Below are 22,462 nucleotides of genomic sequence, written 5' to 3'. Positions count from 1 at the left end.
CTTCCCACAAAAAGCATGTGATTACTGTAAGTAAATGACACTTAATTGAAAACTTGTTCCTCCTGCTAAATTGCAAGGTTTCAAACTTACAATAGGATGCAGATCTTTAGAATGTCATATTTGTGAATTTGGCTTTGCTGCTGCATTCAAAAAATGGTTGATAGCTTATTTCCTGTAAGCAATAATACAAAATACTCATTTCCAATCACCCTAACCTAATTTACAGATGGAAAATACACTATAAAAATTTTAAATAGTAAAATACATTCCATAGATCTTTTAGTGTTTTTTCTTCTTCAGAGTGCTTTATAATCACAAGACATTATCTGTTTGCAGTAGATTGTAAGCTATTAACTGTAGTACTGTTCTGATCAGTGTCTAATATACTAAACCAAGCATTTTGTATTAGTTTTTTCTGTGTAAGTCCAAATAATAAGAAAAGCGTTTCTAAAGGATTTTATTTCTAAAAGTTATTTTTAGGTGATTGTCACCTTTTTTGTGGGGCAGGTTTAATCCTTACACTCATCTGACTGATTCAGAATAAGCAGAATAAAACTTTTTAAGTCCATTTTCTGTGAAATTAAAAAAAGTTAGAAAGTAAGTCATACTATTTGTTTCATTATTGGCCCAAATTCTAGAAATGGACCACAGTCCATTAATCAGACATGGAATGAGTGTAATTTTACAAATCTGAAGTGCGTTCACAGTTGATGTGTGTGGAATCTAATTACCTATGGGTTTGGCTGAATTTATTTAATAGAACGATACAGTAATATATATAAAATATAATTTAAGTCCAAAAAAACAACATTGAAGTTTAAATAAGCAATATATTAAGAATAATATCCTTGCTGAAATAAAATACCTCCATCACTAAATGAAATTGTTTCAGCACACTTTTATAAAAGTTTTTGCTGATTTTTTTTAATTCTGTTGCAGATGAGACTATCTTCGCTAGGTAGAATGCCTATTAAATCCCTTGAGGAAATCAAACAGATGTTCCAGAGGTTGTCAGTCCGAAGGCTGAGTTCATCACCAGTTCCAAGTGCAAAGGAGTCATCATCTGAGAGCCCTAGTACTTTTGTGAGCAAACTATCTATTTTCAGAGTGAAGCTGGCTTCACCTGCTATAGAAGGGGTGGCCCAAACGGCTAATGAACCTCAGGCTACTGATAACCTACAATGCACCAAAGTACCTCCACTTGGACCACTAGATAGAGTGGACGTAGCTGCAGGCAGTGAGCACTGTGATGCTGGATCATCTCTTGAACAATCTATATCTAAGCTGTGTTATGAGGCTGAGAGCCCTGATGAAGCTGCACTAGTTCATGCTGCCAAGGCTTACAAATGCACTTTACAGTCTAGGACTCCTGATCAAGTTACTGTGGACCTGGCTGCTTTGGGATCTTTGACATTTCAGCTTTTGCACATTTTGCCTTTTGACTCAGTACGAAAAAGAATGTCAGTAGTAGTTAGACATCCGCTCTCCAACAAAGTGGTGGTGTACACGAAAGGTGCAGATTCGGTCATTATGGATTTGTTGTGGACAGGACCTGCAGGTACATACAGAACTTTGTCAGCTCTTGGTTTCACCTTTGTATCTCTCAAGAGTAATTAATTGATTAACATTTTTTTTGGAGTGACGCGTAAAAGAAGGTAAATAACTACACAGACCTACCTCAGTCAACAGTTCCCTGGTTCCTGTGCTCCCACAGAAATATTTAGTTGTTCATTCCTTAGGTACCACTGTGACAGGTGTTCTATAGACACCCAAGAAAGTTAGGAAAATTTGGGGTTCAAGACCTCAATTCAGCAAAATACATAGACGCTGCTTAACTTTAAGCACATATGTATACCCATTGAAAACAATGGGGCTATTCCTGTGCTTAAAGCAAAGCACCTGCTCAAGTATTGTGCTGAATTCAGACCCCCCCATTATGATAGTAACACATCTTATTAATGAAAGTATGAAATACACTATATTGGAGTTAAACAGTGTCCACTCTTTATTTATGTCAACAGTTTTGAGTTCTAAGAACTTCTAATATTAGATGTTGTCACCCGATGTATGATCTCTAGCCTGTGTCTGTAGAGTTCTGTGGCACCTTTTACTTGTGCCTGTTTATTTATGTGGCAAATACTTTTGAACTCTGCAACAGGAAACATTGACTTCTGTAGTACAATTTCTTGTTTGCTGTTGCACTATAATGATTGATTTACATGGAATGGAAAACACCAACTGCTTTTTATTGAAGGTCATTGAGGGCAAGAAACCATGTCTTCTTAACTGTATGGATCAGTGGTAAATATCTGTTTATTATTCTTGTTATCATTATTTTTATTTTTAATCAAGGAAAAATGTTTGATATTTTTTAGATTTGGGAAAACTCAGGGTGGGCATTTTCTAAAAGTGATCAATGTTGCCCTAACTCTTCTCCCATTGAAGTCAAGGGGAGTTTTACCATTGATTTAAGTGGGAGAACAGTTAGCCCAATACAGAGTACTTTTGCAAATCCCACCCTTTGATTTTTGGTTTAATATGATCCAAAGAGTGTCCTTTTAATCCTCTCCCTGCTAACCCCTGGACAGAACAAGACATTCTGGTATGGTCACCAAGCATGTGACCTGAATATGATTTGCAAATATAAAGATCTGTTTAACAGTTAAAATAATACTTGTTTTACTTTTATTTGTAGACCTGCTCTTTTGAAAGTCTGTCAATAAGTAAACGCCAACAATGCATATTTTACTCTTCCCTCCCCCCCCCTTTTTTTTTAATTTCAGATGATGACAAATCGGAAATGGAACAAAAGAAAATTAGGGAGAGAACTCAGAAACACTTAGATGATTATGCCAGAAGAGGACTGCGCACATTGTGTATAGCTAAAAAGGTAACTTGTGAAGAGATTTATGGTAGTTCATGAAATGACATACTTGCTCTGGAATGTGGAATGCTATAGCTGTGAGACATACATCATTACTTCTAAACAAATGCTTGCATATCGGCACTAAGCTTTTATTTTTAATTTCGTGTGATTTGAAGAGAGATCAGTAATTTGACCTGTGCTACTGCATAACTTAATTTTTAACAGTCATACTTGGTGACAGTGGAGGATGTCAGATGGCTTAATGTCTACTTTATCCATAAAATCGTGATTAACAAATAGTTAACCCGGTTTTCTGAGTAAGACATGTGGGAGGTGAGTAGGGTTAGGGAAATGCTCACAAAATATGAGAGACTTGCTCAGTTTGGGGGTTTATTACAAACCCCAGTGAACTTGGGCCAGTTTTATGGCTTCACTTTCAGACCATGTACAGTTGACAGTGCTATGTGGTTTGAATGCAAAATGTCATTTTGACATTTCAGCTGAGTTTCATTTTGGATTTTGAGCTGCCCAGAAATTCAAAGAATAGGTCAGCAGTAATGAAGGGGAAAGAAATGTCCCAAACTTCTCTGCAAAGCAAAACCTCAGAGGTTGTGTAGCTCAAGCACTGAGTAGAGCTGAGGCTTTTATCTCTGTGTTTTTTTCCCCCTCTTCCTCCACAGGTGATGAGTGATGCAGAATATGCTGAATGGTTAAATAGTCATTTTTTAGCAGAAACCAGTATTGACAATAAGGAAGAGCTGCTGCTTGAATCTGCCATGAAGCTTGAGACCAAGTTAACACTCCTTGGTAGGTAGAAAACACTATCGCTTGCTGGAAATCCTTTATTGCAGTTAAAATCTGCTTGAATAAATGGATTCATTTTGCAAGGCACTATGCAAAACTGAATTTGTTTTTAAAGTGACTTTCTGCAGATTTAGGATTTATGGCTTGTTATTAAATGTCCATAAGTCTCTCTTGTAAGTTTGCAAATAGAGGGTCTGATACAAATCCCATTGAAGACAGCTGGAGTCTTTCCAGTGTCTGTAATGGGTTTTGAATGAAGCCCAGACGAAGTCTCAAGCTTTGCGTACACCAGAGCATCTGGGCATTGCCAGAGATATTACAAGCCTATTAGGAGATTGTAGCATGACAGACTCATGCTAATGCATTACTGGTGTAGCGGCCAGTGCAGTTAGTGTTCCTAAATCATTTGGTGGTAAAACGTCAGCCACAGGTCTACACTAACGCTCCTTCTGGGCTAGTTCACTTTAGCTATGAAAGAACTGGAGAAAATCTTCAGTGTAGATACAGCCAGACTGAGCAGGGAAGGTGGGACAGGCCTCCTCATGCCTGCCGTATGGCAGTTGGTTTGTGTGCTGGAGTAATGGCTGTGGACCACTGCTCATGAGGTGACCTTTGAAAAATGGTCAAAGACTAGATTGTGGCCATGGGGGAAAAACAGCCCTTGCTAGAAGCAGGAGAGGGCCTTTTTCTGTTGACTTCTTTTTTTTAATGACATGCTGCTTCCATGTAAGGAAGGTAGTAGTGTCCACCTATATGCTGTGTGACTTTTTATATTTTTCCAAGTTGTAGTTGCTTTGCTGCTTGTAAAGTAAGGATCAGATTGTGCAGCGGTGATGAGGGTGCAGGGAGCCTTCTCCCCATAATCCCTTGTGTCCCCTGCATGGGACAGGCACAATAGCAGTCCTTGGTTCTAGACAAAACAAAGGGAATGCTCCCTCCTAGCTCTCCTGGGTGTCAGGGAAGGGTTGGGAGGAGTGAGGTTTGACATTACGTAAGGTACAAACTGGACTAATGGACAGCTGTGTCCCCTCAATTCTCCAGCCTGGGGTGCCTTTTATACTGCTTTACTGTGAGAGCAACCACTCCTGGTCTGCTCACACACAGCCTCCAGCATGTAAATCACTCCCAATTATACTGTATGAGTGCTATAGGTAGCCACTCATGAATTACACTGCAGGGCAACACCGGCAAACTCCCAGTCCCAGAATTTACATTTTATACTGGACAACACAATCTCATATAAAGTCTATCTTTTTATTAAAAGAAAATTATATGCACAAATCTTGTTATCTCAAATGGCGCTTCCCAAACACTTCAGTCCAAACACACTGGTTTAGATGAAACAAATTTATTAACTACACAGAGAGAGATTTTAAGTGACTACAAGTAATGAGGCATACAAGTCAGAATTGGCAACAAGGAAATAAAAGGTAAAATGCAACTAACACCTAACTGAAGCTAAGTGAAGACAAAGCAAATGTCTCTCTCACCACACGTTCCAGCAATCTTACTGGCTGAGCTTCTTTCAGTCAAGATCTCTCCCCCTCGGCCCAGTGCTGCTTCCTTTGTTTCTTAGTTGTTGATGATGCCATGTGTAGAGAGCAAGGGAGAGATGATTTGGGGCTTTTGCTCTCTTCTCTTGCACAATAATCATCTTCAGCTGAGGTGCAGGAGACAAAGTCTGTGTGGACAGGAACCTCAAGCTGTTTCTTTGTTCAAGATGTAGATTTTTGCTCACTCTCTCTCCTGCTGAAGGATGGCCATTTAATCAGGGGATGGTCCGTTTGATCTAATTGACCCCTGGCTGAGGCATTGACTAGCCGTTTGTCTCTGAAAAACTGGTTTGTGACTGCCCTCCTGAACGTGTTGGAAAATGTCCCAGCAATATCACAAAGTAGAATCCCATAACTTTACATACAATGTTGTTACACATATTTTACCAGGACAGTGATGATCAGCAAATCATGAGTTTCCAAGTGGTAGTTCACAAAGCATATTTTGTACACAATTTATCATAATTCTATGAAAGTGGTGAGCATAGGGGTACAGATGGTTACACAGGGACATAGCGCTCATCTGCAAAGCTGGCTGCATAGCAGGGAGTAGGCGGTCTTGAAGCAATGTAAGAGCTCCCTCTGTGCAGTTGCAGAGCTGGCAGAAGGATTGTGCTCCTTGAGGTACATTCCCTTCTGGAGCTCCCCTTGGCAGGGCAGCTCAGCACTTCCCCCAGCCTAGGCCAGAGGGTCAGTGACACAGTCTGCCCTGCAGTGCTAGATGGGAAGGTAAGTGCTTTTTCCGTTTCTCTGTTCTTCCCCTTGCTTTCTTAAATAATACCACATGGTGTAGCTGCAACTGTAACTCAGATTAAGAGTGAGGGAACCAGTGCTGGGAAACAACAGCAGTTCCATCCTTAAGGTACATTTACACTGTATCGTGCTTTATGGCAGTGTGGAGAGTGCATACGCCACATGCCCCCGGCATGGGTATAAAGAGCAGTGTGGACAGTGAGGCACTGCTGAGGTGAGTAAAGACACTGCTGAACCTGTGAATATATACCCATGACAGCTCTCTACAGCCCAAGCAGTGTTTCCCCGGCTACACTGCTATTTTTAGCAGTGTAGTGTCCCGCTGCGGCAGTGTAAAAGGGTGGCTGGCCCTCTGGGCTGGAGAAGGGGCTAAGCCAATGTGATTACAGAATGGGCCCATCTGTGAGGAATGAGGTGATTCCTGTGTAAAAGGAGCCAGGCTTAAGTAGTGAGAGAGGCCAGCTGGGGAAGTAGATGAAGAGATGTTCCTATAAAGGTAGGAAGGTCAGAGCAGGAAGTGGCATGAAAGGGGGGAAGCTCTGGAAACTGCCTCTATTATCTATAGCAGTGGTCCCTAAACTTTTCAGTGTTGTGCCCCCCCCCACTCCTGTACACAGGGACGGAAGCAGGGCCACGGCTATGGGGGGCTGGGAGGGATGCAGACAGGGTTAGGGGGACCAAGGCTGGTGCCACAACTGGAGGTGGGTATGGAAGCCAAGAGCTGGACCTGTGGCTATACAGGGGGAGGATGCAGACAGGGGTAGTGAGGCCAAGGGGCCATAGCTGGGGGCGCAGGGAGGCTGGTGGCCGGAGCAGAGCTGGGCAGGGCTCCTTATCTGCCCCCCATGGGGGCTGGCCCCCTGAATGTTCCTCTGTGCCCCTTAGGGGGGTGCACCCCACAGTTTGGGAGCCTCTGATCTATAAAGACTCCAGAGAGCAAGAAGATTCCTGCGGGGCCCTGAGTCAACAAGGAGAGAGAGTTCTCCAAGCAGGGAGGCCTGGGAAAGACCCTGATCAAACAAGAAAGGGGCTGAGGAATAGAGAGGGCTGAAGGTTCTGTTTTTGTGTGAAGACATTTTTGGACTGTTATTTGGAACAACTGTGACACCAGAAGGGGTGGACTAAAGACTGTGACCCAGCTGGAGCCTATGGGCCCATGTCCTCATTACCCTATCTGAGTCCTCCGTTGCATTGCAGCTCATTGTCTATCAGAACTGGGCACTAGGAAGGAAAGACAAGTCCGTACAGTGAATGCTTTTTCTTTGTTTCTTTCAACCATCCAGTCACAGATGGGTTTGCTCTGTCATTGCGGAGTGAAAGCCAGTAAGTTATGGATCTACCCAACCAGCTGCTGTTCTCTGGCATGTGGAGGAGTTTTTGCTTAGTTTTACAGCTTACTTCCCATTGCGGGAATCTCTTATGCCCCAGATATCCTGCAAGTCAAACCATGTCTGCAAGTTACAACAGTTTTATTTTGTAGTGGGACAGGACATAAAACATGTCCCTGAGCCATACCAATGCAGGGGCATGAGTGTGTTTCAGAGCTGTTCAGATACATCATTAGCACATCATCTTCACTACAGGACATAACCATGTTGCAGTTGAATTGAAAGGACAACTGCCTTATGAGTTGTCCCCTGACACAGTTCTGTCTGTTGTTAAGACTTAGTGTTAGACAGTAGCATTTTGCTAAAATCCCAGACAGTCTTTCAACCTGAATTCTGGCCATATTGTGCTAAAATGCCACATGAAAGTTCTCAGTCTTGTAAGGCTTATCAATGGACAGAGGGCTGAAAGTTGCCGGGAAAGAGAATGGAAAATAAGTTCAGAGGAGCAACAAGAGGAAAAAGTGGAAGAATCTGTTCAACATCTTAGATGTCTATACACAAATACAAGCCATTTGGGGAAGAAACAGGAAGAACTGGAAGTATTAGTACCTAAACTAGATTATGACTTAATTGGAATTACACAGGCTTGGAATATTGGTATGGGGGTATAGTTTGTTCAGGAAGAACAAGAAGGGAAAAAGGGGAGAAGATGTTGCATGGTATATTAAGAATGTATATACTTGTTCTGAGCTCCAGAAGAGTTGAAAGCCTCTATGTGAAGATAAAAGGGGGAAAGAAACCGGAGTGATGTCACAGTAAGGGTCTACTAAATCAGGAGGTAGTGGTGAAATGAGCTATTTCTGGAACAAGCAACAGAAATAACCAAAACACAAGACTTGGTATTAATGGGGAACTTTAGCTACCCAGACATCTGCAGGAAAAATAATAAAATAAAAAGGCAAAATGTCCAATAAGTTCTTAGAATGTGTTGGGGACAATTTTTTGTTTCAGGAGGTGGAAGAAGTAGCCGGGGGGGCAGACATTTTAGACTTGATTCTAACTAACAGGGAGGAATTGGATTTGAATCTAAAAGTTGAGAGAAATTTGGGTGAAAGGAATCATGAAATGATAGATTTCATGGTTCTAAGGAAACCAGAGCAACTGAGAGAGCAACAGAATGGGACAGTATAATTAACAAATCAGGCTTTAACAAACTAAGAGAACTAGTAGGAAGGTCCTATAGGTAGAAATTCTAAGAGAAAAAGTGGTTTAGGAGAGCTGGCAGTTTCTAAAAGTTAATATTTAGAGTTTAACAGAAGACTATCCTAATGCAAAGGATAGCTAGGAAGACTTGTACGAGGCCAATGTGGCTGCATCAGAACCTCTTTAATTACCTGAATTAAAAAAGAAATCCTGCGGAGAGTGGAAACGTGGACAGATTTCTAAGGATAAGTACAAAAGAATAGCATGAGCATGTGGGGACAAAGTCAGAAAGGCTAAGGCATGAAATAAGTTTTGATTGGAGAGGGACATAAGAGACACTGAGCAAAGAGGGTCTATAAATACATTAGGAACGAAAGCAATCAGAAGCAACGTGTAGGTCAACTTAATGGGGAAGGAGAGATAATAACAGAAGATACCAAGAAGGCTGAGGTGTTTAATGCCAATTTTGCTTTAGTTTTCACTAAAAAGTTAATTGTGTCCACATACTTAACACAGTTAATATTCACAACAAGGGGGAAGGAGTGCAAGCCAGGATAAGGAAAGAACAGGTTAAGGAATATTTAGATAAGTTAGATGTATTTAAGTTGGCAGCACCTGAAGAAATTCACCAAAGGGTACTTTAGGAAGTAGCTGAAGCAGAACCATCAGCAATTATCTTCAAGAACTCATGGAGAATGGGTGAGGTCCCAGAGGACTGGAGAAAGGCAAACATGGTACCGAGTCCTTAAAAAGGGGAATGAAGAGGACCCAGGGAATTAGGCCTAATCAGCCTAACTTCGATATCTGGAAAGGTACTGGAACAAATTGTTAAACTATCCATTTGTAAACCCCGAGGGGATAATAGGGTGATAAGGAATAGCCACCATCATGGATTTGTCACAAAACAAATAATGCCAAACAAACCTAATTTCCTCCTTTGACAGGGTTACTGGCCTAGTGGATAGAAGGGAATCAGTAGACAAGAGCTAAATAGGCTCCGGCGCAGCCACGCAGCTAACAGGGAATTTAGCTCACAGACTAAGTATCAATTGTTTGGTGGCAACCTGGGAGGTTGTAGCTAGTGGGGGCCTGCCAAAGATCTGTCCTGGATCCAGTACCATTCAATATTTTCATGAATGACTTGGATGATGGAGTGGAGAGTATGCTTATAAAATTTGTGGATGACACCAAGCTGAGAGGGGTTGCTAGCACTCTGGAGGACAGGATTAGAATACAGAACTACCTGTAAATTGGATAAATTGGAAGCAGATTCAAATACACAGCCTCAAAATGGGGACTAACCGGCTAGGCAGTAGTACTGCAGAAAAAAGATCTAGGGGTTATAGTGGGTCTCAAATCAAATATGAGCCAACAGTGTGATGTGAAAAGGCTGATATCATTCTGGGGTGTATTAATAGGAGTGTTGTATGTAAGACATGGGAGGTAGTTGTCCTGCTGTACTTGGTACTGGGTGAGGCCCCAGCTGGAGTACTATGTCCAGTTCTGGGTCCCACACTTTAGGAAAGATGTGGACAAATTGGAGAGCAACACAAATGATAAAAGGTTTAGAAAACCTGACCTATGAGGAAAGAGTAAAAGCTGGGTGTTTTTAGCCTTAAGAAAAGAAGACTAAAGGGGGACATGATAACCATCTTTAGATCAGTTAAGGGGTGTTGAAAGAAGATGGTAATCAGTTGTTCTTCCTGTCCACTGAAGGTAGGACCGGAAGTAATTAGCTTAGACTGCAGCAAGGGAGGTTTTGGTTAGATATTAGGAAAACATTTCTAATTATAAGGCTAGTTAAACACTGGAATAGATTTCCAAGGAAGGTTGTGGAATCTCCGTGACTGGAGGTTTTTTAAGGATAGGTTAGGCAAACACCTGTCAGGGATGTTTTAAGTATATTTGGTGCTGCCTCAGCATGGGGAGCTGAACTAAATGAACTTTCAGGTCCCTTCCAGCCCTACATTTCTGAGACTAAATGACTAGTTAGAATTTTCCATGTTTATTTGTTTTGTCTTTTTAATTTTTGCTTTAATCCACGTGCTTTTTATCGCAGGTGCCACTGGGATTGAGGATCGCCTGCAGGAGGGTGTTCCAGACACTATAGAGGCACTGCGAAAAGCTGGAATCAAAATTTGGATGCTGACGGGAGATAAACAAGAAACTGCTGTCAATATTGCATATGCTTGCAGGTTATTGGAACCAGATGACAAAATCTTCACCCTCAAATCTCTAAATAAAGTGAGTAGAAAATGAGATTGCCCTCCCTGTCACCCCACAAACAATTTTTTGCCAGAAATGGTCAGACTATACTAGAAGCGCTATTTAAAAAACAAAACCAAAAAAAATCACCATGTTTTCTAAGATGTCCTCTGTATACTGAAAAACTGAGGGTCTTTTCCCCCACTTCTGTGCGTAAAGTATACTTTACATTTATTTTTCAGAAATCTGTTCCTAAATACAACCCCTAAATGCTTGTTAAGTATTTAAACTGACTGCAGTGTCTCACTTCTCTTTGTATTAGGAAAAGATGTTGATACAATGTACATGTTTATAAATGTTTGCAGAAAGCTAGACGTTGAAGTATACTAGGCATATAATCACTGGTCAAAGAATTATTGACATGGAAATCGTGTTAAATTAAATTTTTTGCTGCTCTGTATCATATTTTCCCTCAGCCCTGCTTGATTAGCATAAAAACGCAAGGAATTATCTCATTAAAGTGGTATTACACACAGAGATCCAGAGAATTAATCTACTTACATTTTTTAACGGAGAAAAATCTTTTTTTTCCTTCTTCTTTTGAAAATAGTTCAGACATTTTGTAAATAAAACAGTGTTCAAAAATGTAACTGCGTGGGAGTCAAACACAGGCTTGCTTGATAATTGTGCCATCTGCTGGATGTTTATAACTAACTGCATTTTGATTCTCTGTTTTGTGAGCTATTTAAGATAGAATTCTAAAGAAAAAAATGGCTAGCCATTATCCAGATTAAGTGACCTGCAAAAATAGTATTGTAGTTGAGGGTAAACATGGGCACACAGAGTTTACCTACTTCTCCTTTGGGAAATAAGGAGTTTAGTTAAAGTTTTTAGTTTAGATTGGTTTACACACACCATTTTTTTTTTTTTTTTTTAAACCGCTGTACCGCTGCTTGCTCAATACGTGTGTGTGGGGAGGACTGGGCATGTGACATTTTATTCTTTATGATTTTTAAAGAATGTGTGAAAGAGGTTTGAGTGTGTTTTGCTTGTACTATACCTTAGAAACTCAGGTCATGCCTTCTTTGGGAGATTCTCTGGTAACTGGATAGTTAGTGCAACAACAGATTGAAAAGGGAAGGGGTTTTTAAGTCATTCTATAAAAAATTGTTGGATATTTATTTTTGTTCACAGCCATCTATCTGCCTTCCACAATTGCTTACCAGTTTGGATAAATGGTGCCTTTGTTAGTGATGCAACAATTTGCTTTTTTGGTTAGGGTGTTAGATGTAACAATAAGCAGGCTCTGAGGTCCTCCAGCAAAACTTGACATTGTTGATTATTTCTAGGTAAAGTTAGAAGCAGACAAAAACTTTGTTTAAAAATCTTTTGGGCCTTTTTATAGATTATAAAGAAGCCAGAAAAAACAAAAAAAACTACAAGGCCAATTTTTTTGGGAGGCTTTGCAGTTCACCTTTAACCTAGATTTGAAAAGTATCCCTGGGTTTCCTTTCCAAACTAAACAAATTAAGAGAGCAAGACTCATAACTAAGCCTGATTTTTATTACGGCATCCTTAATGGTCATTACTCACATTATAGTCCAGTAAATATTTTCCTGGTTAGTAGTGCAAAATCCATGCCAATGTGCTTTAACAAGGTTGAACTGGTCTTTTCTGCAGACAGCAAACTCTGTCCAACTGTAATTTTAAAAAACAATAGAGCTGGAGAGCCAATTCAGGCCACCTTCCTCATGTGTGAAGTCCCACTGAAGTCGTGGGATGACTCATGCAAGGTTTGGCCTTCTGCCTAATATGTATTTTCATACTGGAAACAGAGCCAGGGTAGAAGATAGGACATTACATCAGCCTTTCTCTTTGCCTTACACAAGGATGCCTGTGCATTGATGATGAACACTATTTTAGAAGACATCCAAAAAAGTATGTGTGCCAAAAAAAATCACAACTCCAAATTTAAGAGCGTCTTTCCAGCTTCCTCCTCCCAAGCTCCAGATTTCAGTGCCGGCCTGGTTATTGATGGAAAGACTTTAGAATATGCCCTGCACGAGAGCCTGCAAAGTATCTTCCTGGAACTCACGGAGAAGTGCCGGGCTGTGGTCTGCTGCAGAGCAATGCCGCTGCAGAAAAGTGAAGTGGTCAAACTGGTGCGAAACAGGTTGAAAGTGATGACGCTAGCTGTAGGTGAGTCTCCACCCCATCTGTGCACTCAGTTATCTCTGCTCCCTGGAAAAAGAGGAGCTATTTTTAATATTATTGTTACCGTCTCTTATACGTTTTACCCATGGAAGAGATGAATTACCTAGGGCTAAATTCACTTCTGACATAAACTGGTGCAACTCCACTGAGTAAATACTGCCAGTGAATTTGGCCATTAAACTAGTTACTGGCAAGCCCTTCTTCCTAGGCTCGCAATAACAATAATACTGGTACTTTATCAGTTCATTTTTTAAAGGGTACCTTGGGGAGTTTTTCTGCCATTCTCTATCACAAATATCCCATGCTGGGGAGAAACAGGAAATGGTCCAGTCTCTTTCACGTAGGGCTAGAGTTAACAAAGATCCCAGTCCTGCTGTCCCAGGATATCGGCGAGTTTCTGAAAAATGTAACAGCAAACATCCATTGGGCACTATTTTCCTGTAAAATCCACTGCTTCCCATTACTAGCTTATTATTCATGGGGTATTCCATAGTTTACAGTATTGATTAGAACAATAATTCTTGGTATTCTGGGCAGTGTTCTCATAGATTTCTCTTCTCATCATCTCTGTGTAGAATACATTAGCCAGCAGAGCTACTTCCATGTTGTGTTCCAACTAAGATTATCTTCTTATTCTTCTCCCTCCCTCCTCACCCGTCCCCCCCCCCCCGGAAGGTGACGGTGCCAATGATGTCAGTATGATCCAAGTGGCTGATACTGGAGTGGGACTCTCAGGCCAAGAAGGCATGCAGGTAATGGAGACTGAAAACAGCTGCAAATCAAACAGGACTCAGATTGAAATATAATCAAGGTTCAGCTTTGAGGTTTAGAGGCTGCACAGTATGTTGCCACAGAAGGGACCAGCTTGTGTTCTGAGCTCACTCCCAAGCCTGAGTGCTTTTCCAGGAGCAATCAGTGGATGAGCACTGCAGGGGCTCTTGCTCTTGGACGAGAGAGCCTGTTGCTCGTTACTGAACTCCCTGTTCCTCAAACTCCCTGTTGTTCACTTCCTGGCCAACACATGGAGCCCACATGCAGTTGGCATGGATGTACGTGAAGGCAGAGATTGGCCTCCTGCCCTGACATGTTTAGTCAGTTGTGTTTGTGCAGCCTATAGCACATAGGGGCTCTGATCTGAACGGAGCACTAGGTGCTTCTCTAGTCCGTATGAACAGTAAATAGAAGCCATGTAATGTAAATGCCCCACTCATTTGTCAGCATTTGATGCACATCACGTCTGGTATTTTAACTGTTCAGGTGTCACAACTCTTTCTTTGTGTGTGTTGCAGGCTGTGATGGCGAGTGACTTTGCAATTTCGCAGTTCAAACATCTCAGGAAGCTGCTTCTTGTCCATGGTCACTGGTGTTACACCAGGCTGGCCAACATGATCCTTTATTTTTTCTACAAGAATGTGGTATGTAGCTACAGTGTATCTGGGAAAAGGTTCTTAGTTTGCGAGTGTGAGATGGTGTGGTTTGGTTACCTATTCTTGCTTGGTTTTCCTTGTGGCTTTTGAAGGTGGAGATGGTAGAATAAATGCATAATTGTCAGAAATAAAGGGCAAGCGTTAAGGGACTTAACTTTTAAGCTCCATCAGCAGAGGGCTGAGCCTGTCCATCTGCCTTGGATTGAGTTCTCTGCTCCAGATTCATTTAAAATCACTTAAGCTTTATCTGTTTTATTTAAAAAGCTATCTGTAGTCTTTACTGGGAGGCAGTGAGAAGGGGCATATTGAAATGAGTTATGCATCTGGACAATGGGTTTTGAAATATTAAGACATTTACCAGTAAAATTATATTTTAAGTGCAGTGTCGGGGCCTATTTGTTTGGAAAGCAAATGTATATTTCATTTCCTGCGACCTCCTGTAACAACGCAGAGATAAGATCTGTCCTCTTTTTCCTGAGCTTGCATAATACAGCTGTGGGCTTTGGTTTGTTCTTTTGTCTTTGAACTGTCAGGCCTTTGTAAACCTCCTCTTCTGGTACCAGTTCTTTTGTGGGTTTTCGGGAACGTCCATGACCGATTATTGGGTTTTGATTTTCTTCAACCTCCTCTTCACTTCGGTGCCACCCATCATTTATGGCATTCTGGACAAAGATATCTCTGCAGAGGTCCTCATGCAGCTGCCTGAGCTCTATGTGACTGGTCAGAAGTCTCAGGTACGTTAAAGAATCGTTGGCCTGAGGCAGATTGAGACACTCGGAATTGGTTTCAGTTTTTTCTTTGCTGTGTGCTCCTCATCAGTGAAAATACTTTTCCTGTCTTAAACCATCTGGAGGGGACATGCAACTAAAAGCTATTTTTCAGAGATCTTTAGTTAGGCCACTTGCTATCTTGCGGGGTGGGTAGGAAGGAGGAGAGAGGAGAGCTCTGGCTGAGGCTGTGAGCTAGATGAATATTCTGTTACCAGTATGTTCTGTATTGGCTAATGCCTAGTTTACAATGGTTGAGACAGAGCTGTCCATAAGATCTCTAGAATCTAAGGTACCCATACTTCAGTGTCGTTGAAGGGCTCAGCTACCACAGTGATGAGCACAGTGTAAGAACCTGAACAGAGTAGAATTTACTCCACCTTGTGGGACCATCTTCAGATAAATTCCATCATTCTGGGTTCTTTTCCTCCTGATGCCTGCTGTCCTGGACTTCACTGGTTCCTTCCTTTCGCAGCTCCCTTCTGTATATGCTACACTTTGTGTCTGCCTGTAATGAAGCAGGAAAACTTTAACAACATGTTTAAAATCAGCAGATCACGTTAGTCTGAATAAAGATTGTTTTTAAGTTAAAAACGAGACAGCTCATTCAGCCTTTCCCTGATTTCTGCTTTGCTCAGCATGAGTTGTAGCAAAGTTTTTACTCTTATGAATTTTGAGGGAAGTAAAATACCATATTCTATCGACTTTTGGTGATACAATAGCAGGCTTAGAGGGGCCTTCAACATACTGTTAGCCTAAAACTCACCATTTTCTGACCATCTTAGGCCTCTCAACAGCAGACATCACCAGATTAATGGCTCCTGGTCTAAAAGATGCTCCAGCATGCAGTGTGCTGATGACCTAACATCAGCTGTAGATCCTTGCTGTAGCCCAGTGCTTCTTTAGAAGAGGAAAAACGGTGGTGAGGTGAGGGAGCAGCGGGGCAGGGAGTTTAGTAAATACAAATTTGGCATTGTAGGGAGAGGGATATCGACCTCCCAAAACTTGTTCAGTTTCACTTTTCGTATTTTGCATCACTTGGTTTATAGAGTAATAAAGTTTGCAAAACCATATGGTCCATCAAAATAAGATGCTTGTGAAGCCTCTATATTCCTTACCAAATGCAGGCTGTAGCTGGGGGTCTGTGCCCTGCAAGTCAGAGATTTGACTAAATACATCTCTGGAAGAACCTGAAGATCCCATATCCTGGCTTCCTCCCTCTGAGATGCTGAATCTCTCCACCTTTTCCCAGTTACCTTCAAACCTTCCTCTTCCCTTCAGCCTGGCATGGGGGTAATGATTACTGCTTTACACAATAGCTTTTTAATAAAACTTTGGTCTAATTTTTGTCCAGCCGCTGCCACCAGTTGTCTCGGAGTCCCCGGGCGATGCTCTGGAACTGCTCCCATGAAGCCAGTCAGGACTCTGGGGAAGTCTCCTTTCTGGGAGCAGACTGTCTTCAGGACACACAGCTCACACAACTTCCACCTTCCTGGGTCTGACCTCGGAGCATTCAGCATCCTCTGCCCCTCCATGCGCTTACCACAGCAAGTCCGCTCAGGCGGGGTCCTGGGGAAGCCAGAGTGTCCTGCACCCCAACTCCGCAGTCAGACGTGACTCTCAACCAGCCAGTAAAACAGGTTTATTAGGTGACAGGAACATGGTCTAAAACAGAGCTTGTAGGTACAAAGAACAGGACCCCTCAGCTGGGTCCATTTTGGGGGGCAGTGAGCCAGACAATCACGTCTGCTTCACTCCACTTCCCACTTCACTTCACTCCACTTCCCCAGCCAGCCCCAAACTGAAACTCTCTCCAGCCCCTCCTCCTCTAGGCTTTGTCCCTTTCCCGGGCCAGGAGGTCACTTGATTCCTTTGTTCTCCAACCCTTTAGCTCTCACCTTGCAGGGGGGAAGGGCCCAGGCCATCAGTTGCCAGAAAACAGGGTGTTGGTTGTTCTCTGTGTCCAGACCCCTGCACACACCTGCCCTCCAGGGCTCTGCAATGACCATACACCCTTATCCCCCCACCTAGATACTTAAGAACTGCATAGGGGAAACTGAGGCACACCCATACTATTCAGAGGAAACATTAGGAACAGTCCCGCTTCCTCACATCTCTTCCCCCCCCTTTGAGACCAAACTGAATGGGGTCACTTTAGCCGGTGACCTGGGGAAGTTCGAAGCCACCAACGTTCCCATGGATGCCCCAGCATCTCTCCCGTTCCTTGGTGGGAGTTACACCAGGCCCTTCCAGTTTCACGCCCTCCCTTAGGTCAGGGGTGGTCGATAGCACTCGCACGTCGCATGTGGGAAGGTTTATGCGGCCCGTGCCCTTTTGCCACCCCAAAACCCCCGGGGGTCAAACTGGGATCGGGTCTTCTCCCAGCGCTCAATTCGGGCTCTCTTGGTTAAGAGCCCCCATCTTGACCTGGGCCACATACTGTTCACTTACAGAACTAGCATGGAGACATTCCTCTCTCAATAACCTTGTCTCCCCATCAGGCTGGCCAAACACAGCTTGGTTATAGAACTGTTTAACTTTCTTAACAGTTTTCACTTCATCTGAGACCTTCTCAAAGCTATCCACACTGGATCTTTCAACAGGAAAGTCGGTGGATCCATTCACAACAGAAAATTTCTGGTTGTTAGGAACTGAAACTTTCTTGATTAAATCTCTTTCACACCCTTCAGTTGCAGTAAACTGCTTGCAAAGACTACCATGAGGATTCCTTTCCTTAGGGGCTTTTCTATGCAACAGTTCACCCTTCACAGAAATTCTGCCCTTACCCTCTTCACCTAGGGCTTGTTCTAGAGGAACATTTTCCTGAGCAACAACAGACTCTTTCTGGCTCTCACTTGCATCCAGAATCACCTCTGGCTCATCAGGCGGATTCCTATACAATCCCCTTTCAGGCAAACATACAGACTTCCTAGATAAAAGTTTAGAAGCATTCTCCTTCCCTTTGCCACACACAAGTTCAGGAATATTTTCCTTCTTGCCACAGGTTTCCACACCATCAGTAGGTAACACAATCAAATCACCTTTCTGCTCTCCTTGTGCCCTGGCTAGGATCTCACTCTGATTAGACAGAGTTGCTACACCCTTTCCCAACAACACACTACAACAGGCAAAATACAAGCACCAGAAAAGTCTGGTCTCTGGGATTTTGCATAGACACTAAGTGGATGCGACCTAGTTACAGTGCCATTCTCCCTAGCAGACACAAACTTAGGACCATTACCTTCCAGGGGTTTAGCTGAATCCAGAACCAACTCTGAGACAACTGCACTACTCTCAACCATCACAGGCTGAAAGGCCCCTTCTGTCTGCTCCACAGACAAAGAAGAGCCGGAGACACATTCTCCTTTACGAGACACACAGCTTGGGATCTCATTCCTCTTGTCCCAGCAGACAGGGCTGTTCACAGACAACTGCTTGGAGACCGGGGTAGCTCCCTCCATAGGCAAGTCAATACCTCTGACAGACGCAGGCACATTTCCTTCACTATGTCACTTCTCCACCCAGGTAACAGGTAAGGTACAGGGACACTCATCTTCCACTCTCCTCACCTTCCCACACTGCTGACTAGACAAAGCCACAGCTCACAAGGCTGCCTAGGCTCATCCTAACTTTCCTTACCAAGCACCTTGCCACTTCCAACAGATAAAGTGCCCTGCCTGTGTCTCCCCACACTCAGCTGGGGTCTCAGCTCCCCCTTTGCTCAACACTGCCCTTGCTGTCCCAGTGGGGGTAGGCAGCGAGCTCGCTGCTTTCCTCACTGCATCAGCGCCAGCGTGAGCCACCTGAGCCCCCTCTCCGGTGTGCAAGGGGGCGGGGAGCATTAGTCTCTAAGGTGCCACAAGTACTCCTTTTCTTTTTGCAAATACAGACTAACACAGCTGCTACTCTGAAACCTGTCATTTTGCCTTGCTGTCTCTTCTGGAGCCATTGTTAAATTGTATTTCCCTTTACCTCTTGCTATGAAGTGCATTGACACAGGCATTCTGAGTGAAAGTCGCAATATAAAAACAAGTGGACATGTTTTATAAGATAATTGTTTTACAATATTGCACTAGTTGGTTGATTTTTATACTGTGCTTGCTATAGCTTACATTCTTCAAAGGACAGATCTTTTCAGTGCTCAGCCCTGTACAAAATGCAGAAGAGTGTGTTGGCCCTAGGGGTTTACAAACTATGATCCAGGTCCTGCATCAGCATCTGCTGTTGCAGCTCCAAGAGACGTCTCACCAAGATTAATGGGATTTCACGTGGTCCTGGGGAAGTGCTAGCAGAGTCTGCTGCAAGACCAGGGTCCACATCTCATTCTTGGTATAATCTCTGATAATTAGTTGCATGCCTACAATGAGCTTTCTCATTTTTACTATGACCATCTCTCTAAGGGTTTGTCTATATGGGGAAATTGACCAAAATAAGCTATGCAAGAGCTTTTTTAGTTGTTTTTCCCATGTAGACAACCAATAAATGTCTCCTTTTGTGCGATGTTAAAATGTGACCTTTCATGTGGGATATTGGGTTAGCAGTTTGGGGTTTGCTAGCCCTGGAGGGGCTCACTGTCTGTATCGTCTTAAAATAGCATTTTAAAGTGCAGTAAGTAGATCTGCCAAGCGCTTGAGCAAACAAGATGATTATGCATAATGACAGGAATTTAGTTTTCCCAGAGTCATAAATGTATTGTAGCTGAGGCTGCTGGGATTTGTTCATTTCACTGAGGCTATGGTACCTGCTGTGTTTCCTCTTTAGGCATATTCACCTCCAACTTTCTGGATCACCTTGCTAGATGCTTTTTACCAAAGTCTGGTTTGCTTTTTTGTGCCTTACTTTGTAAGTACTAGATTTGAATTGTATTAATACACTTGTCGTTTTCTCTAATTTGTTGGTGTAGTTTTTAAACCTAACTAAGGGTTTTTGGTTGCACTTTCTCATACACTGTTAAAATTGACGATAATTATTGGACCCGTTTTGAATTTTGCATATGTAAATTGATCCAGTATTGCAGCTGTTTGTATCCCAGTGGAATGTGATATATCAAAATATTAGGGCTATATGCATAGACTATATCAATTAGCGTCTCTCTTACTTTGCAGACTTATCGTGGCTCTGACATAGACATCTTTTCTTTTGGAAACCCGTTAAACACAGCAGCACTCTTCATAATATTACTGCACCTCCTAATTGAGAGTAAAACTTTGGTAAGTATGTTCTTCATGCGTTCTAAAGGGTATATTTTCTTCCCAGTGTGTGCATACAACTCTTATTGAAGCTAAACAAGGAAAGCACTCTATATTAAGGGTGAAATGCTGACCGTTTTACTCATGTGAGCAGTAGGTACTCCTATAACTAGCCCATTGGAACCAACAGGATTACTCACATGAGTAAGGAAAGCTCTGCCACCAATATTGTTAATAAATAACAAAATAATCCTGCTCTTAACAGTTTCTGTTGCTTTGGTGCTGTAAGTTTAATTTTGCAAAGGGGAAAACAGATATCGAGATACCCTGTCTTTATCAGTTCTTAAGGCTTGATTTCCATAGACGACAAATGTGGAATGCTAGTTTTGAATGCTGGGAACCGATAAACAGTTTGTAGCCAAGACGAACAATTCAAAGGTGTCTTCCCTGCAGGAATAAACATCTGTTTTATGCCATAAAACCGTCATCTTAGTGTTTAATTAAGTCTGCAGAAGCTAAGACAACAACAGATAGTATTCCAGTTCTATTGGATTAATTTAATTTCTTTATAAACAAATAAGGGTAAAATAGTGACTATTTGTCATAATTCTGGAGAAAAATGTAATCATCCTGTCCAAAATTGGAGGATGCGGGATGGTGGTTGTTTACTCAATGCAGAAAAATAAATAAAAAAGACTGTTTCATTCTTGAGTTGTTTCACAGTAGATGGAATGTAGCTGCATTCTAAAGTATTTTGACTTAAAGATTTGTGTGTATAAGCCAACCCTTTTTATCCTGGATATGGAGGGCACAATAACCATCACAAAAATACCTTTGTTTAGCAAACTATGGATGATATTAATGTCTCCATTCTCTCAATAGCATAAATGAATTTCTTTTGGCATTTAGAGATGTCAGCAAGCTGTCGGACCGGCAACAGATTATTTTCTTAGTAACTAATGTACTCTAAATTGCAAAACAAAAGAAATCTGAGACAAATACACAGTTATTCTGAGTTTAAATCAAACTGTGTAGCGGTATCATGTGAAGATTTTGTTTCTGCTTGTTTGTGAAGGCCTTCTCTGATGCTTCTGAGTAATGCAGTCATCTGAAGTACTTGGCATTAAAAAGTCTTGTACCATGGTATCATGAGCTGTATATTTAATAGACAAAAAATAAAAAAAGGTTGAGGGGGGAAGAATTTTTAAATTATGTGGCTGTTTCCTGTCAACTATAGAGGGAAGAAACCCTTCTCCCTGGGAATATTTTATCTAAAATCAAGAGGGTGTTGTCTGTCTGAACTGATTTATGATTTACTTCAGTTCAAGACTGTGTGTGTGTGTGTGTGTGTGTGTGTGTGTGTGTGTACACATGCACACGCTTTTCTGTTTGTAATAATTTTGATCCTGAATCTCTGATTCTTGTCTTGTTTCCCCTGTCCCTCCTTTCCACATTATAGACTTGGATACACATGGCTGTTATGATAGGTAGCATCTTACTTTACTTTGTCTTTGCACTGACTTTTGGAGCAACCTGCAAAACCTGTAATCCACCATCAAATCCCTATTGGATCATGGAAAAGCACATGACAGATCCAGTGTTTTATCTGGTTTGCATCATTACTACTTGTGTTGCTCTTCTACCCAGGTACTTTGTTGTTTTTTAACCACTAGTATTAACTGGCTCTGGTTTTCGTTGTGGCTATGATGCTATCAATCTCTGTAGCGTGGTCTTCTTTTTTTTTGAACATATAAAATTGCATAGCCTGGTAGTGTAAGCATAAATGAGCCCATATGTATGCAAGGAAATGTTAATTGGGATGTTTTCCAGTTAAATTTAAACAAGTACAAAATTGCTGAAATGATTTAGTCTAAATCCTGCTTCTCATGTTTAAATCAATAATTTACCTTAATCACTTTTCAAAGGTTAGAATTTATATCCAAAGAAGTTGTATAAGGTGGCAGCGTGAATCATATACATGTCATAGAGAAGCTATTTATGGGCCTGTTTTTATTACCAAAACTATTTTTTCAAATGTTTTTTCTTTTTTTGAAAAAGTTTGAACCCAGAATTTTTGTAAATGGGCAAAATGTTTAAAAAAAAAAAAAAAAAAAAAAAACCCTCCTAGATTCCTAAAAGTTGTGAGGAGATTA

The 22,462-nt window shown here is 41.8% G+C and overlaps 1 protein-coding gene across 6 annotated transcripts in view; it reads left to right on the top strand.

The window, feature by feature from the left end:
* ATP10D (ATPase phospholipid transporting 10D (putative)) overlaps positions 1-22,462 on the top strand; it is a 96,437-nt gene that overhangs the window by 70,554 nt on the left and 3,421 nt on the right. For 4 of the 6 annotated variants that reach the window (XM_043513901.1, XM_043513898.1, XM_038399300.2 and 1 more), the window contains 11 exons: positions 940-1,558; positions 2,784-2,890; positions 3,547-3,673; positions 10,567-10,751; positions 12,602-12,911; positions 13,602-13,678; positions 14,216-14,341; positions 14,887-15,087; positions 19,882-19,962; positions 20,226-20,330; positions 21,769-21,956. In XM_043513901.1, the coding sequence (XP_043369836.1) occupies positions 940-1,558; positions 2,784-2,890; positions 3,547-3,673; positions 10,567-10,751; positions 12,602-12,911; positions 13,602-13,678; positions 14,216-14,341; positions 14,887-15,087; positions 19,882-19,962; positions 20,226-20,330; positions 21,769-21,956 (2,126 nt within the window). The remainder of the gene's footprint in view (positions 1-939; positions 1,559-2,783; positions 2,891-3,546; positions 3,674-10,566; positions 10,752-12,601; positions 12,912-13,601; positions 13,679-14,215; positions 14,342-14,886; positions 15,088-19,881; positions 19,963-20,225; positions 20,331-21,768; positions 21,957-22,462) is intronic. The other 2 variants (XM_043513900.1, XM_043513899.1) reach the window with 2 other exon arrangements.

The sequence above is a fragment of the Dermochelys coriacea genome, chromosome 4 (assembly GCF_009764565.3).
Source record: "Dermochelys coriacea isolate rDerCor1 chromosome 4, rDerCor1.pri.v4, whole genome shotgun sequence".
Lineage (NCBI taxonomy): Eukaryota > Metazoa > Chordata > Testudines > Dermochelyidae > Dermochelys > Dermochelys coriacea.
Note: the sequence above shows the minus strand (reverse complement) of the source record. Positions and strands in the feature narration are given on the sequence as shown.